At 29.8% G+C, this 18,748-nt stretch overlaps 1 protein-coding gene across 3 annotated transcripts in view; it reads left to right on the forward strand.

Annotated features, from left to right (window-relative positions):
• The window catches only part of LOC142331462 (uncharacterized), an 89,029-nt gene extending 72,533 nt beyond the window's left edge, over positions 1–16,496 (forward strand). For all 3 annotated transcript variants that reach the window (XM_075377389.1, XM_075377388.1, XM_075377390.1), the window contains exon 7: positions 16,235–16,496. In XM_075377389.1, the coding sequence (XP_075233504.1) occupies positions 16,235–16,300 (66 nt within the window). In that variant the 3' untranslated portion in view covers positions 16,301–16,496. The remainder of the gene's footprint in view (positions 1–16,234) is intronic.
• Positions 16,497–18,748: the final 2,252 nt, after the last annotated feature.

Consider the following 18,748-nt stretch of genomic DNA (forward strand, 5'->3'; position numbering starts at 1 on the left):
AAAAAATTATTTATGAATCGTTTTGACTCGTATTCAGATTATATGTTGGTTACGTGAAACGAGATATTTAAGAAAAACATGGTCCTCCTAGGTGGCGGTTAGGTAGTGTTATTTTAAAAAAACTTGATTTATGGTCCGATTTGTTTCGTATGCAGAATATATATTACGTTCGGGAAACGAGATATTTTTGCAAAACATGGACCTCCTAGGTAGTGGTGCGGTCGTAATATTTCAAAAAAAAATTATTTATAGTCCGGTTTGATTCATATTCAGAATATATACTTACGTGAAACGAGATGTATTTGAAAAACATGGACCTACTAAATGGTGGAAAGGTCGTGATATATCAAAAAAATTTACTTATGGTCCAATTTGTTTCATATTTTGAATATATTTACTTACGTGAAATGAGTTATTTTTGCAAAATGTGGACCTCCTAGGTGGTGGTGGAGTCGTGATATTTCAAAAAAATTATTTACGGTCCGATTTGGCTCATCAGAATATATATTTGTTACGTGAAACGAGATATTTTTGTTTTTCAAAAATATCTCGTTTCACGGAACCACCTACAAGGTGGTTCCTTGATATTAAAAAAAAAAAAATTATCTAACAGTGTGATTTTGTTCATATTCAAAATATGCTTTAATTACGTGAAACGAAATATTTTTGCATAACATGGACCTCTTAGTTAGCGTTGGGGGGTCGTGATATTTAAAAAAAAAAAAATATTAATTGTCCGATTTGACTCGTATTCAGAATATATATTAGGTACGTGAAAGAGATATTTTTGGAAAATACGGCGGACCTTCTAGATGGTGGTGGAGTCGTGATATTTAAAAAAAAAATTATTTGGTTCATATTCAGAATATATTTACTTACGTGAAATGAGATATTTTTTGTAAAACATGGACCTTCTAGGTTGTGGTAGGATCGTGATATATCAAACAATTTTTTCTTATAGTCCGATTTGGTTCATATTCAGATTTGGTTCATATTAGTTACGTAAAACTAGATATTTTTTCGTAGCGATGCGGTCGTGTTATTTCAAAATAAATTTATTTATGGTCCGATTAGGTTCATATTCAGAATAATATATTAGGTACGTGAATAGAGATATTTTTCCAAATCGTGGACCTCCTAGGTAGTGGTGGAATAGTGATATTTCAAAAATTATTTTTCTACGGTCCGATTATTACGTGAAACGAGATATTTTTGCGTGGTGGTGGGGTATTGTTATTTCAAAAGTTTTTTATTGTCAGATTCGGTTCATGTTGAGAATATATATTAGTTACGTGAAGCGAGATATTTCTGCCAATCATGGACCTCTTAGGTGGTAGTGGAGTCGTGATATATCAAAAAAAAATTATTTATGATTTGATTTGCATCATATTCAGAATATATATTACTTATGCGATACGAGAAATTTTTGTTGAAAAACCACCACCACCACGCAAAAATATCTCGTTTCACGTATGTAATATATATTCTGATTATGAACAAAATCGGACCGTAAATAAATTTTGTTCGAAATATCACGATTCCACCATCATTTAGCAGGTCCATGTTTTGCAAACATATTTCGTTTCACGTAACCAGTATATATTCTGAATAACGGCCAAATCAGACCATAAATAATTTTTTTTAAAAATAACACCGTTCCACCACCACCTAGGAGGTCCACCTTTTGCAATAATATCTCCTTTCTCTTTATCTATTATATATTCTGAATATGAGCGATGTCGGACCATAAATAATTTTTTTTTTTAAATAACACGACCCACCACCTCGTAAAAATATCTCCTTTCACGTAAGTAATATATATTCTGAATATGAGCCAAATCGGACCATAAATAAATTTTCTTGGAAATATCACGATTCCACCACCACCTAGGCGGTCCATGTTTAGCAAAAATATCTCTTTCACGTACCTAATATATATTCTGAATATGAACCAAATTCGACCGTAAGTAAATTTTTTTGATATATTACGACCTTACCACCATTTAGTAGGTCCATCCACGGCTTGCTTTAAAATCAACTTTATTCAGCGATTTAGCGATTTGACGACCATATGATTGATAAATTTCTGTCATGACAGCATAACCGCATTTCCTTTTTTTCGATACAGTCGTACAACTTTTTTTCTATGTCGGTGTATTTCTGTTTTAAGCCACGAAAACCCCTTTTATTATCAGTGCCTTTCACCAGAAGTGGTTTCTTCTTACGCCAGTCTAGAATGCAGCTTTCATCTACGTCAAATTTTCTTCCTGCCTCCCGATTTACAATTTTTTCAGCCTCTTCTATAACGCTTAGTTTTTCATTTACCGTAAAAGATCGTAGACGCTGTCCTTTTGTACTAATTTTAACGCCGTAATTAACATAAATTACCGTATTAAACTTTACAAGATAAACTAAACAGATAAACTGCACATAACCGTTCACATATACAAACAGTACAACGGCTATGGCGAATAGGCATGACGACGAAGGGTAAGTGATACTGAAAGTAGAGTGTCATTAGAACCGGATGCAGCGTATATGGAATTGCTCATTTTTCGGCTATACGTCCTGCCGATTCTAACATATGCTTTCCCGGCGTAGGGAGCTTTGTTGAACTCCACGCTTCAAAAAAAATTAGAAGCCGTCCAAAACATAGCGTTGCGGAAGATATTTGGAGCACCGTGGTTCGTCAGAAACGTCACTCTTCGCTACGATGCGGGATTATACACCGTATCCAAGGTGGGGGTGGCGCAGGCCCGCAGACTGTTCCGGAGAGCGGCCGTACTCCACAGGGTATAAGAAAACTGCCTCATGCCGTACTAAACGAACCATCGTGAAGAGGCGGTACGAGAGTCAAAGATGACAAACCAGGCTTAGAAGCCTCTATATCGCGTAACCTATAAATGGAAACCGCACGAAAATTCCGGCCGCGAAAGTTTGAAAAACCGTTTTCGCGATTAAATTTTGTTAAAACTATAAAAAGCTAACCTACACCCCACACCGTCCTACGAAGAGACCACAATTTCATTTAGTCAGCATATGCGACTCCCTCCGGAGAACGGGGTGCATTTCTTCCTCCAGATAACTAGGGCTCCGGTAGGGGCACTCCTGCTAGCCCATAGGTGCTGGTACCGAAAGGACTTCAGTGGATGGACTGAAGGGGAATCACGCCGGGATTACTAGACTCAAAAGCTTAGTGTCTCACGGTCAGAACCGGTAAATAAATTTCACGATGGTCCATACGGATAGGAACGAAAATTACCAAATCCGTCCGTAAATAAAACTTAAAATTTATAACCGCCAGTAAATAACCGATGACAGCAGCAAGGGACATTGTCCAGGCTCTGCGATCTGTAGGGAGAAATATTGAAACTCCCGCCATTCTTGCGTTCCCGTATCCAAGTGTAATTCATGAAGGAGAGTAAATGATGCAACACGCTATTTTAAGCCGCGTAAATTTCTTCTTGTGTAAAGTTCCGAAAGATTTAATCTTCTTGTCAACAGCAATAAGAGAATCTCCTACACAACGTTTAATAATTTCAGTGTATTTCTATCAGAAAAAAATATATCCAACAGCCAGGAAAATACGCCGTTAGATTGGTATCGAAAAGAAATTTCTCCGTAAAAGTAATAATATCATGTTGTACTGTTTCCACCGATGTAAAAAACAGCGTTCGTTCGAAATCCTCTAACGTTTCGATATAAAACATCAACGTTAGTGTAACTAATTTGATGTCAGTTTTCAACGTCTACGTTATATATTTTGTGTTCCTTCAGCGCTCCATAAAATATAAGGGAAACATTTTCTTCGGCCAGAACTCTGGGTCAACACCCCTTCATTATGACACTGTAATGCGACCGTATGAAAAGTCCTGTATCCTTTATCCTCGGTTTTGATCTTCGCACAACCGGTTTTTATATAAACTCATTTTTTAAATTTTAATAGATCGTTAAATTTAACAAATACTGTCGTTTTATCTCCGGGATTTAAAGTTGAATTACAAGAACAAATAATCGGTTTACGTTCACCATTCTGCAATCATCCCGTATGAATTTTGTCACACCGTTAAAAACTAGGAAGTCGTAATCTTCGTCCGTAATACCGATACATTTCAAATCCAATACCGTTGTTAAGCCGCAGAACGGCCTGAATGTATATAAGTCCTTCTACCGACACTTCTTCGAGGTAGAATACAAAGACTGATAAATTTTATGTTGGCCTAAGTGCTAATGATGACCGAAAATAGAGGGCTGTGAAATTGAAAACTAGATTAGAACAAGTTATTTTTGTTATTATTATTACTCGTTACTATCATTATCATTTACACTACACGATATTTTCTTTTGAAAATATCTTAGAAGAGATAGTCTGTACCTGGGGCTAGAAGACTAGAAGCGAATTTATGATGACTATAATTACTCCACTGAGACGTATTCTGATTTATCAAATCCGTTAGGATATTCCTATGTTACTGTGTTTCTATCGCAGCAAACGCGTTTTCATAATGTTAGTTTTACTTTTTGGAATGCAGTACGGCATATAAGAATGAACTTTCATAACATTTTGCTTCTTTGAGAACCAATCTGATATCTTTGTTTTATTTTATATAGATTGAGGGCTTTAAAGGATAACTTGGCAATCGGTAAGATACTAAATACTTATGTACGGTCACCTCCGTACCTTATTACGGGATTTTCTCCCGACGAACGTCATCGTTTTAACTGCTGTCGAAGACAGTATTATAATTTTGTTACGTAATGTATCCATTATGTTTTCCTAGCGTGTGTTTATTTCAATGTATACGCTGATATATAAACCCTCTTATTAAGCTTTTAATATAATTTGTAACCTTTTAGCACGTCATAGTCATCCTTGTGTTTATAAGAACGCATTACGTTGCTATAGATGAAACGAAATTAAAAAACGTTTGCGTAACAATGAATTCAACCGTTTTTGTCACTTTCTGAAGAAAAATAATGATAATAGAAGACTTCTTTTACAGAAAAACCGGTAATTTTGAATGTTTGAAAGCGCAAGTGTGCCCAAATACTAGCTACGAGTACATCAATGAATTTTTTTTTAATAATTACTTGGACGATGGTGTAGGAACATGCAAATATGTATAAATTTCGGTTTTTATAAAAACGTATCAAATAAATTACTTAAAACTGTTTTTATCACTCTCAGAAAACTTGCAAATCTCATAATATTATTAAAAAAACAGAATTTATTTAGATTTTTTTTTTTTAACCAAAGTGATTTGTTTTTATTTTATTTTAATGCATTTTAATGCATAGGTTGTGCTGAATGTAAAGATTAAGTTGTTAATAAATAATTTATGAAATTTCAGCAAAAATCAATATACTACTATTTTATTAAAACTGAAACGCTATTTACGCGAAAAGCAGTCATTTATCATCGATTAAATTGTTGTTTTGTTATTAGGCGTAATGTAACTTTTTATTGTAAATTTTTACTATTAACGAATTATAATTTAATGAATGAAGTACAATTATATATATATATACTTTAAATGCTAAGTCGTACGCAATAAGGAAGCAAAAACTGAAATATTTCTACACGATAGAACGCATAGACTTGTACGTTAAAAAAATGGTTTTCGAAAACTTGCATCAAATCGTAAGAAATAAAATGCTATCGTGAATTAAAATTCACTTAAAAAAAAAAAATAATCAGTTTATGAATGGTCTTCAGTCGCTGTCTGTTTTCTTAAGATGTGTACCATTATACCCTGCAGTTTACTGTTAAAAGAGGTCTCGGCGACCGATAAGAATAATAGATTTAATACTTCAATGTTTTGTAATATTTTTAGTTGCGGTATTTGGCTTAATCCGTGCAGTGAGAATTCACCAAATACTAGATTTCCTACTAACAGTTGCCATCGCGTACGGTGCACTTTTGTGGCCAGAATTAACAAAAAAATATGGAGCTGTGTAACGATCTGTTGATTAGTGTCGAACGCAACATCGCCAAAAAGACTAAAAATATCGTGGATTATACGACGCCCCTTTGTGAGTGTGATGAAAATCAAACTGTTAGCCGCATCACAGAAGTTTGCCGTAGGACAGCTTATGAAGGGAATCCTGAAGATTTCCTGATGGCAACTCCAGAATCGGTAGCATAAGTTAGTTTGTTAAATCTTTGTAATTTTGACTGGTGTTCTGTTTTGGTGCCGTACGCTAAATAATCGTTTGATTATACTTCATATGTTTTGCTTAAGGCAACACTACTTCATTAATACTGTCTCTTATCTTTACGTTTTTCGGTAGCATCCTGTTTCACGCAATCTTAGTAAAATTAACCTTTGCGATAGATCTTCAAATCGGGATTATGTTGTATGTCGCTAAGGAGTTACTAGATATTTACAATGATTTTACGAATTCGGCTTCAAACTATTGCAAACATATCTACTCTAAAAATCCGCACAAAAATAATTCTGTATTAGATGAATCGATGCGGAAAATGAATAGCTCTTGCTTCACGAAACATTCTCTAAACGTATGAACGCTTTTTATTCGGTATTCGGTCTTTTTATAATATTGTTATTCGTATGTTTCGGAGAACGGTTGATTTTAGTTCCTTTGGACTTATTAGCGAAAGAAGAATCGACAATTCTTATGATCGGATCGCTTTTAGGAAGAATTATCTATTTGTTGTCGGTTTATGTGCTGGCCGACGTAGGAACAAAATTTTCCAATTTGATAAGTTGTAATTACAATTTCATTAATAAGATTTATGAAACTTTCTTGAAATCGCAAATCATTATCGATATCGAAGAAAATACGATGATAATACTTCTGTACTGACTATTACGTTCGTTGAATTTCCAGAACGCGATGTATGATGCACACTTCGCCCAGTTAAGAAGTCAAAGCGAAAAAAAGATCTTTTTATCAATTATTACATAGGTGTTACAAATGTACTAAATTGTCTATTTGAGTCGAAAAATATTTAACTCGGAAAGGCTAAAAAATGTCTTAAGGAGATGCAAAATGTACGCGCTAGCGACAAAAAAATAAATCTCCTTAATTTCAAAGAATTCAAATTAATCTTTGCTGAAGGTAAAACTTCTGTTTAAAAATGTACAATTAAAGATGAAAGCAACTTATTAAAACTCATACACCCTAAAATAATTACATTACTCTTAACTAATTATATGTAAATAATCTTTCGATGTAAATGGCTTATCTTGAAACACATGCACACAAAACAGCTGTTATTCAATGTGTAAAATTAGTTCTATTCGTCAGAGAATATTCATTTTAAAAACGTTACCGCTAGTTTTTACTGAAGGTAAGGTTTTTCTTTGTAGAAATTGTAACATAAAAAAAAATTATTTTAAGCTAACTTAAAAAGAGGAAAAAACACGTTGCAAAAGTCAATTGTTTCCTTCGGCTATTCGCCTATGAATACGAGGTTCCGTATCCGTAGGTGAACAGGTGTGGGAAAGTAGTATAAATCTCAAGGAATCTTGAAGTTAGCTGTTTAATAGGTGGAATATTGAGATATACGTAAAAAAATGTATCGTTGCTGTTGAATCGGCGATGGGATTTGAAATTGTCTTTGAATAAATATTCGGGTTCTCGTTAAAGCAGTTTATTACAGCAGTTATCTGATGGCAGGAATAAAAAATGCAGTATTTTTTTATCTAAACATTTAAGTTACAGTGAGTTTATAAAAAATTTTTTTATAAAACTGTATTCTAATTTACATTCAGAACACAATTTCAGACAGACTCTAAAGCACATGTAACAACTACTTTCCTGTTACATCAAACATCTCGATATTTGCCTGTTCAAACAACCAACTAAAAACGCTCTTGTAATCTTCAGAATCCGTTCAGTTATTTATATAATAATTAAACAGACGTTACTCAGAAATTCTCAACGCGCTTTCAAATCGGACTGATATTTATTTTACTAACGTATGTTAATTATACATTAATTGGATTACGGGTATCTAAGACCTATCGCTAAAAATATCCATCTATCCTTAATGTTACCAGATTGAATAAGATAAAAAGTATTTTTCACCTACGTTGAATCTTATTTAATTTATTTATTTACTGTAGATCTCTTCTTTTGGTATTTGTTTCTTTTAAAGGGAGAAGACATCTAAGACAAATTTTATTTGTTCATTCAATTTCCTTTCGTTTTGTTTGTGAACAGCTGAAAGAATTTTAACGTAGAATCCTGTCTTTTTCATGTTTAGCCTCCGGTAACTACCGTTCAGATAATACTTCAGAGGATGAATGAGGATGATATGTATGAGTGTAAATGAAGTGTAGTCTTGTACATTCTCAGTTCGACCGTTCCTGAGATGTGTGGTTAATTGAAACCCAACCACCAAAGAACACCGGTATCCGCGATCTAGTATTCAAATCCGTGTAAAAATAACCGGCTTTACTAGGACTTGAACGCTGGAACTCTCGACTTCCAAATCAGCTGATTTGGGAAGACGCGTTCAACACTAGACCAGCCCGATGGGTTAACGTAGAATCCTAGAAGATTGAAAGCGAACGGACTAGATTATACTTAAATTTTTGTATCGGTTGAATGCCAAACCCCAATCAGATGCTATTTTTGTCCATTACTCGATGTGTTCTTTATATTTTTTGTAACTTACATTACCGGGTTTTATTCCTTTTCCTTAGAATAGGTTGAACCTATCCAATTTCATCAAATAATCAGTGGCTTAACCAGAACTTCTGTCTACCTTTCTTTCGACAGTTTCTTTTTAATGTTTTTACTTGGATCTTATCCTAATAGACAACGTAGGGGCTCAAGTATCCGTTCAGTACGTAACAAACGCTAAATATTTAAAGTATTATGTTTATTAAAAATTCAATATTTATAATCTCTTTTTAGCATAATTGCAGAATTTTCATTCGATCTCCAAGCTATAACCTACCATATAATTTTACGGTTATACTCGTATATGTAGAAAAAAAAAGATATTATATTTGATTAGTTTTGTAAGTGGTTTTAAATCGGATAAAAACTTTTTGCACAACTTAGTACAATAATTAAATAATTTTCTTTAATACATTTTGAACTATAATAATTTTATCGACTGTCAACGTTTGTATAGTATCTTCAGATAATTGTATTAACTGAACGTTCCATTATTTATAGATTATTTTTATAACGTTTTGTATTAAAATTATAAAACGCAAATGTTCAATTCATTAAATCATTAAGTTACGCAGCAGAACCTTTTAAATTAAATTTACATTAAAAGATAAAATTGCTCTTTTTTCACAATATATGTTTATGAAGCGTATATATAATTCATTTCCTAATTTATACTTTATTTTATTAATTCACAAATATCGATATACTTTAGCTGCTTTGTGCAGAATATAAGCAATGTACTACTTTTTTAACAGATAAATTTTATTTGGTTAATCGTAAATAGTTACACGGGAATAATATAAAATGACGGACTCGCATTCGTTTTTATATAATTCAGTTCGAATAGTATTAAACATTTTAAAATTTTTCGGTTTACTTCCATTAAAAATAACAAGTCCCGAATTCGGATACTTCAGATATGACTGGAAGTGTTACGAATTTTGGTATTCGTATTTAATCTTAGGCGTTATTTATTCCTACTTGTTTTTTCCGGTATATATTCACGACATAAATACGCAAGAAAAAGATTCCTTTAATAACAACCCAATAAGAGGTGGAAAGTCGATAAAAAATTTAAAAAATGACAACACACATTCACTCTCCATTGTCGTAGATTACAAATAACATTGACCTCCCTCAAAGTTTACCCAAACAGAAGAGTGTATCCGATAAAAGATTAAACAATGTCCACACACATTGACAACAAAATATCGCAAAATACAATTAGCACTGACCGCCCTCATAGATTTATTTAGGAACTAACCAATCAGAAGGAAAAAGCTGATAAAAATTAAACAAATGACAACACACGTTTACCCTTAAATCTCGCAGAATTCACATAACACTGAACACCTTCAAAGATTAGTCAAATAACTACCCAACCAGAAGGAGAATGCCGATAAAAATTGAACCATTGACAACGCACCTTCACTTTTTAATCTTACCGAATTCACTTAAGATTGACCGCCTTCAAAGATTACTTATGTAACTAAATTTTTTCTGTCAGTGTTATTGGTGAAAAAATCTTACCGTACTTTATTGGCTGTATTGGACAGTAATCATTACTGTCCATACATATAATTTGTTGATAATTTATTTTCTTGTGGCGTTAGCAAAGCAGATTCTTTTTCTCAAAAATTTTATACGAAAAAACATATAATTGGTTGATATTTTAATTATTTGTAGAGTTTGCAAAACAATTCAATTCCAAATTTTATAATCATTATTCCATGAACAGATTAAACATAATGCGATATACTTTATTTCTGTTTTTGACTTACCTATTCCTGTCTTGTACAAAATATGAGACGACTTTTTGACAACAGCTCTTTCTATTGTGAACAACAACAATCCTCTCTTCATCATCCAATTTTTTGTGAAAAAAAGTTTTTCCCTAACTTTTTTATTAATTTTTTGGATATATTGGACAGCGCTGTATACAAAAATACTCGGTACATATAATTGGTTGCTATTCTACTTACTTGCAGCATTAGCAAAGGAAATTTTTTTTCTCAAAACTTTTATACTAGTCATTATTCTGTTAAAAAATGAAATATGTAGCAACATATTTCTGTTTTTAACTCGCTTATTCCTCTTAGTAAACAAAAGAAAAGAACAACAAAATTCTTTAATTTTTCTCAAATTAGCAAGAAATTCTTGAATTTTTCTCAAATTTGCGGGAAATTTTATTTTTTTCAAATTTATGCGGTAACCATTTTTGTCAAATTGGGGAGTAATTTTGTAATTTTACTCAAATTTGTGATTTTTTTTCAATTTTCTCAAATTTGCAAGAAATTTTTCCATTTTCACAAATCTGGGAGAAATTAAAGAATTTTTCTCATTTTTTCGAGAAATCCTTGAATTAGTTTAAAAAATTAAAAAAAGCCTTCAGTTATGGAATTTTAATTATCACTGAGACAGATGCAAGTAAAATGTTTGGAGAAGTATGAAAATGTTAGGAATAGACAAATATCCATTCAGGATTATAATAATAATAAATCTCTTTATTAGAAATGTATAATCTGAGAAGACAAAGAAATACAATTAATACAAAACATCAATTAATAATTAATATCAACAAAGTAACAAATTCTGTTATCTACATAATTATTATTATATATTTTAATGTATATGACTTTGTTATTAATTAATATTTTTAATTAATTAATAATTGTTATCTTATATGGAAATTAATTTTAATAATTTTTAAGTACTAAAATCTACAGTATATTAAATTAAAAATAATTAACAAATACGGTATGATAGTCATGTTAGTTAGGACAACCGATATAATTATCTAGCTAAAGCTCATCAATTATTTTATACAAATAATATTAGCAAGTTACGTACAATTTTCAAAAACAGAAATTTGATATCTTTTTCAATTAAAAGCACACCAATTTCTATGTTCTTTTGTAAGTTTATCAATTTTAATTTTTAAATACACTTTATCATGCTGATTTATGAATGCTTTCTAATTATAGTGCTAAGCGCTTAGCACAGTAGTTTTCTATATGTCCCCATCTGTATGAGAATTAACAGGCGTGCAATATTTTTGTCTATGACAGAAGATTATAAAAATAAATTAAAAATATAAAATTTGTAACTGAAAAAGTTTTGTGCACCTTTTCATGAATTTTGTGTCGATTAACATATATGCTATTAATTAGTTAATACCATTAATCGGCTTACTAACTATAATTACTACAGACACAACACTGAAATTTTTAAATTAAATAACTATCATTCTGATATAAAGCTATCCCAGATCCAAATGTTTTATAGAAAAACAGATTAGTTAAGTGTGAAGAACTCATATATATCATCATCAATCAAATGAAATATTGAACTTCTCTTAACACAGTTTTTTTTAATTATGCTACAAGCACTATCTCAAGTACCTGACAAACCTCCTAAATTATGGTTAATTATTAAAATTTAAAAAAAGACATTTAATAGCAAAAAAAAAAAATTGTAAATCTTAATGTTTATCAAAAATTAAATAAATAACTGAATAATATTGTAAAATGATAATTTTTTTTTAAACTAACTTTAATCTGTTGGATTATTTCTCCACATGATAATTTTTTTGAGTGGTTGGTTATTAATCTGAATATAAAAGGTAAAAAAAAAGTACATTCAAAATGTTTGATTTTAAAATCCCAACTTTTTATCTGTATCTACATGGATATGACATGAGACATGCAGGAGGTTCGAAGGAGTTTATTTTTTTATGTGATAATAAATCACACTAAATTCAATACAATTATAAGAGCATCATAAGGTTTTACAGGAAATTAATGTACTTATTCATTAAATGAGAACCACTCCGATTTTTTCCTATGTTATTAATGTACACCAGTTCACTTAATACTTTTAAACAATAACAACTTAAATTATCAATTTACTCACTTCTTTTTTTACTTATTTGTTGATTTCTATAGACTGATATAGATATACTGCCAAACAGTCTGTTGTACTGTACTTCTAGATGAATTAATAAGTAGATTTAATAGCTTTTGACAATACTTTAGTGTTTTTTCATTTTGCTACTGAATTTCCTATAGTCTTTTATATGCACACCAATTCTGGGATCTTTTAAAAGTATTTCCATTACCTTAAAATTTCTGAGTTCTTCACACTCAACTAAATTTTACTGTTTAGTTAAGTGTGAAGAACTCATATACACATCATGAGTCGAGTGCAATATTGAACTACTCTCGAAACAGTTTTTTTTAATTATGCTACAAGCACTATCTCAGGTACTTGACAAGGCGATATTCAATTCAATGGTTCCCAATAAGCATTCAGGAATATTTGCTAAAGCATTTGTAAGCGGTCAGTATAATTTTTTCTCTATAAGGAAATAGAACTTTGAATGATTCTGCGATCATCTATTTATTTTTTATTGAACACTTGTTACAGGAATCTATTTTATATAAACTTCACTCTGACAATTATTCTAATCGATAACTGTCACAGTTTTCATAACTAGTACTTGTTCGCACCAGTTAATTGATTTTAATTCATGCACCAATAAGTAAATAAAACCAACAACAGTAAGAAATGACAAACAAAACCAGTTACAACTGGTTATTTTATCTCAAATTTTTTAACAATATCATTCAACTGCACCAAATGTTGTCGAACAAGATAGATATTTGAGAGGAATTTTGAGTTCAGTTACATAAAATACAGCCTACCTTGATCAGTCTAATCTGAGTGAAATACCTGGAACAGTAGGTTAATATAGGAAAAAAAAAATCGGAGCGATATACGTACAATGAATAAGTACTACCATATTTTTACAAAAACAAAATTCTTTATTTTTTTTTAAGTGAACATAATTCTTATGAACAATCTTGAGTAAATCATATAATTTTACACAAGAAAATCTGTTGGAAATTATAGTTTTTTAACAAAAAAAAATGGGTAAATATTTTAAAATTTTTTAGTAAAATCAAAAAACAGACTATTAGGATATGGCAACGGAATAATAATTTACTGTGACCATCTTTGAGCTCTTACAATGAACCCGACAGGATATAATGGTGTCTGATAGAACATCTACAGACGATATACATTTTTATAACTTATGCTATAAAATAATAATAAACAGAAATGTAATATACATATTACTGTTAATAATAATATAATTATACAAATATTAAAAATAATTAAAATAACATTAATAATAAAAATAAATTTTATACATAATTTACAGTTAAACTATATTCATACAACCAATATTAATATTTTTCTTTAATATAGGCTTCTTAAACACAAATCATATTTATTAAAAATTCTACAACTAGAATTATACAAAAATTTTTGATTTTCATTCTTATTATATTAATTATATAAATATTTTATTAAACTAATATGTATAATATATGAAATCTATACATAAATATTGAATACTACAAATAGGTGTATTTGATTGTATCTTTTTCAAATTATTTGATTTATTATACAATAAATCATTTAATATAGCTTCATACTAAATTTAATTGCTATAGTTAAAGTTCCAGACCGTGATCTTTTTATTTTTTATCTACTACTGAACCAATTCATTATGCAATTTTGTGTTTATATAATTTTATTATATATTAAAACTAATGTAATTAATTTACAAAATATTAATCAAAGGATACAACTGTACAAAAAATTTAAACCTTATACTAATTTGGTACAAATAAGTATTGTCAATCAAAATTAAAATCCGTAAATCGTAAGAGACTCATAATTAATAATTTGCTATGTCAAGTGAATTTTCTAATTATTTTTAAGAATTTAACTATATATTCTGTAAATAGAGATCTATTACTAAAATAAAACTTTTTTTGAAAGCATTCATTAAGTACGCTACAAGAGCTACCAAAACGTAATTAAACTGAGAAAAATATAAGAAGGTACAAGAGAGAATGGGGTGATTTAATCCATTTTTTGTTATATTTATATTATTACATCATGATAATATTAAAGATGATCTACACAATCTTGTTTATTTAGAGCTCAGTTAAAGTAAATGTAAAGTGTATTCGTAAAACCTCATATTGACATAGTAAGGAGATTAGCCTACTGAGCACGGAAAGCCCATGCAACATTTTCTGTGTTTTGAATGTTCATTCTATTCTTTTTACTGTATTACTCATAATACAGTAAATATATAGTCAACCTCAAACAACAACCCAATTCATTATTAATTTAATAGTTAATACTGTAAAAACTAGTGCTACTTTTGCTGTTCGATTTTTGGTTAAATGTTTAGTAAGTCAATTTTATACCTTCAGAAATATGACTAACGGTGAAAGTGAAATCAATTCTTTGGTACATCTCTTAAAGACCAATGAGTTAACATGGTAGGCTCTAATTAATAACTGATAACGCTGCTATGATTGTAAAAAAATCATATTGCATCATTTAAAGACCATACTAATCATTATAGTATATTATGGACTTATCAGATATTATTTTTTCAACATTTTTCTAATTTGTAACTTTATTCTTATATTTTGACATATTACCAAAAATGTAAATATATTAATAACAGCATTTTTTGTTGCTATTAAAATAATGATATTTAAATATTTTTTTAATTTCATAATCTTCAAGAGGAAAATGGTGTTAAGTCCACAATTTAACTCCTTTATTAGCAAATAACCTTATAAGGAGGTAACAAAAATATTTTTAAAATTTTCTGTGTTTAATTAACATTTCTATTAAAAAAACATTATTTATTGGTACGTTTCAAAAAAATAATTTTTTAACAGTTATAGATTTTATATGAAAACTTTACCTGTAAACATGTAAAGTTATTCATTCCACTATACATATAAAGTTATCTCTTCCATAACTGCAAAAAAATTTAGTAAAGATTATCAATTTTATTTTAAAAATTCTAGATACTCAGGTATGAAATCATTGTCAACTGTCATCCATACACACTTTGGTTATCTTACGTCTTTTTTTAGATGCCATGCTTGACCAGCACTCAAATCTGGGACCTCTGCACAAAATATTCAGCCACATTAGTCTGCTGTTATTACTACAGTATACGCTTAGATAAGTTCTTTAATACTAATATTTATTTTTTAGTAAATGAAAAAATGTAAAATAACAAACCAGATATTAAACACAGAAGATATTGTGATTTTTCTCATTTTTGAAAAAAATAATATTTTAAACACCCAAATGTTCTGATTATTGTAATTGTAGTATATATGTTAGAAATCTATTTAGTCACCAAAGTTAAAAACTAGTGCTCGCTATTGGTATTTTCTAGAGGTTGATGAACGCTTTTGATGCTACTTAAATTACTTAAAATTTTCATACTTTTATTTTTCTAAGCACACCAGAATAACATTTTTTTATTATTTATTCTAAAAATTAAAATTTTGCTTACATTTCTCAAGAGAATTGTGAACAATTTCTTGAACATAGATTTTTAACAGATCATTGTTTTTATTTGTAGCTTATCCAAAGCTATAATAACTAAACATAATTTAGATTCTGACAAAAAAATTCAACCATATCCTCTTAAAAACTGATGGTTTAATAACAACAAAAAATGTTACAGAGTAAAGCAGAACCCTGTGAAACAAAAGCATGTATGAAGATTGAAATGCAATACCACATTCAATAAGCTGGTTCTCATACAACAGTTACTACTTGGAAGGCTCTAGAACCCACACATCAAAATTGGGAGACCTTGGCCAGTAAGTCTTGATGCATCCACCTTTTAGTCCTGACTTTATGCTATTAGATTACCATTTGTTTTGGTTAATAAGGAACTATAAAACTATTATAAAAACAACCTTAAGACTGAGTACTGTATGCATTGTAGCTAAAATTATGAATAATAGTCTCAAAAATATCATTTAATTATAATGAAATTGGGAAAAACCTTTAAGAGTAAATTTTATTAACTAGTTTTGGCTAATTTTTTATCATAACAACCAAAAATCTCTCTAATTCACTGGGTTACTTACAAAGGACATTCAGTAATTAACGAGACAAATTAATATAGAAAAAAAATGGTTCATTCAATGGAAATGAAAGTTTTTGAGGGTCAAGTTGGCAACCTTGGGAACACTTAATCAGCTGTTTGATCATAATTAATTTAAACATAACCCCTTTTCTTGATTTCAGAATTTCAGCTCTATTTGAAACATGTATGCCAAAAGAGCAACATTCCGTGATAAGATTTTTGCTATCAGAAGGCGTAAAACCGGTGGAAATTTACTCAAGAATGTTGAAACAGTGTGATGAAAAGTGTTTAAAACCACAACAACATGTATAAGTGGGTGGAACAATTTAATTCAGGCAGAAAAAGTGTGACTGAATTCCATCACTTTGGAAGACCAGTTGGAATTTTGACTATCACGCTACAAATTGCATAAATGATCTTATCAGCAATTTCCCAAATTGCTAGTTTATGTAATACTAGTGTTGGAACAGCGCATACAATCATTCATGGCATGCTGAATTAACATAAAACGTGTTCGAGATAGGTTCCAAGCCAATACATAGAACAGGAGAAATGCTCGAGAAGTTAGGATGGGGGGTATTGCCACACCCTCCTTACTACCCAGACCTCACTCAATCTGAATTTCATTTGTTCGGCCTGCTCAGACTTCTTATGCGACAAGAAGTTCAACGACAATGAAGCGGTAAAAAAAGCTCACAGAGCAGACAGTGTCTAAATGTTGCTGTAGACTATGTTGAAAAGTAGTAAGTTTCATTGCTATTGAATAAATTGTCTTTTCTCTGCATAAATTTGTTTCGTTAATTATTCAATGTCCCATGTATTATAACCCAAAAAGGAAGTTAGAAAAAGAAAAAAAAATTTCATTATAAATGCAATGAATATAACAATACTGATTAAATCAGTCTTTAATTTTAATTTAAATCTGTACAATATAAATTTATATTATTGACACTTGCATTAAATCATACTCCTCTGCCAAACCTATATTTTTTTTTATACAAACAGCAGATGAAATCATCAGCATAAATAACCAGCAGTGGATTACATTCTCCTCCTTATGTAAATAGATATACTGACAGAATTTTTACAACTAAGGATATTTCAAAATTAAAGTAGCAGTATTATAAATGAAAAAATTTCATTCACCTATTGCAGTTTATTATCTTATCTGTTATTTTATTCACATTAATAAAAAAATTTACATCTAAATGTAATTAAATGAATAATGAAGTGATAATTAATATTCAAATAATATATTTTTATTAAATTTCCTAGTATTTACATCATAAATTCTAGGAAATTAATGCACTTTATAATAAAAAACGATAAAATAATTAATAAATAATGCTTTAAGATTTTATAATAAAGCATTTTAATTATATTATTAAAAAATAAAGATTTCATAGAAACAATTTTAATACACCGATTGTTAAATGGCTCATTATCCATCATTGGCCATCTTATCCTGACATAAACCCATAATTTCTGAAATTAAGTATTTTATATATATATATATATATATAAAACATTTATTACCTACAGACTGAAAGAAGGCTTGTTTAAGTATATGATTTGTAAATATAAATCAAGATGATGTTCATGCTGATGAAACAATAAATGTTTCAGCATTCATGAAGTAGTTTCAACCTATTAAGAACCTATGAAATTAAAAATTAAGTAAATTAGTATGTTAGTAGTTGAAACATTTTATTCCTGAATGGAATAAGGTCATTGGCAATTAAAATAAGAAAACCTACAAAGAAAAGGAGCAAATGAAGAAAACAGTGATTTTCTTAAATGCACATTAAAATAAATTTTTTATAATAGTGATCACGTAAAATACATACGAAGTCTGTTTGAAAGCATATCTTACCTTGTTTTTTTCCTTTGAAAGTATTTGGATTCAAGCAGCATAACCCAGCATAACACAGACAGACCAAAATACAAATGTATGATTTTTCATAGTCTTATATACTGAATCGGTCTCTACAGCAAGCGTATAATTTTTTTTTCATTTTTACTTTCTGTGCTGCGATAGAATATGTTAAACAATGCTGTGCATTAAGTTTTAGCAAAAGCTTGGCGATACCAAAAGTGAAAAAT

Source organism: Lycorma delicatula, chromosome 10, assembly GCF_047948215.1.
Source record: "Lycorma delicatula isolate Av1 chromosome 10, ASM4794821v1, whole genome shotgun sequence".
Classification (NCBI taxonomy): Eukaryota; Metazoa; Arthropoda; class Insecta; order Hemiptera; family Fulgoridae; genus Lycorma; species Lycorma delicatula.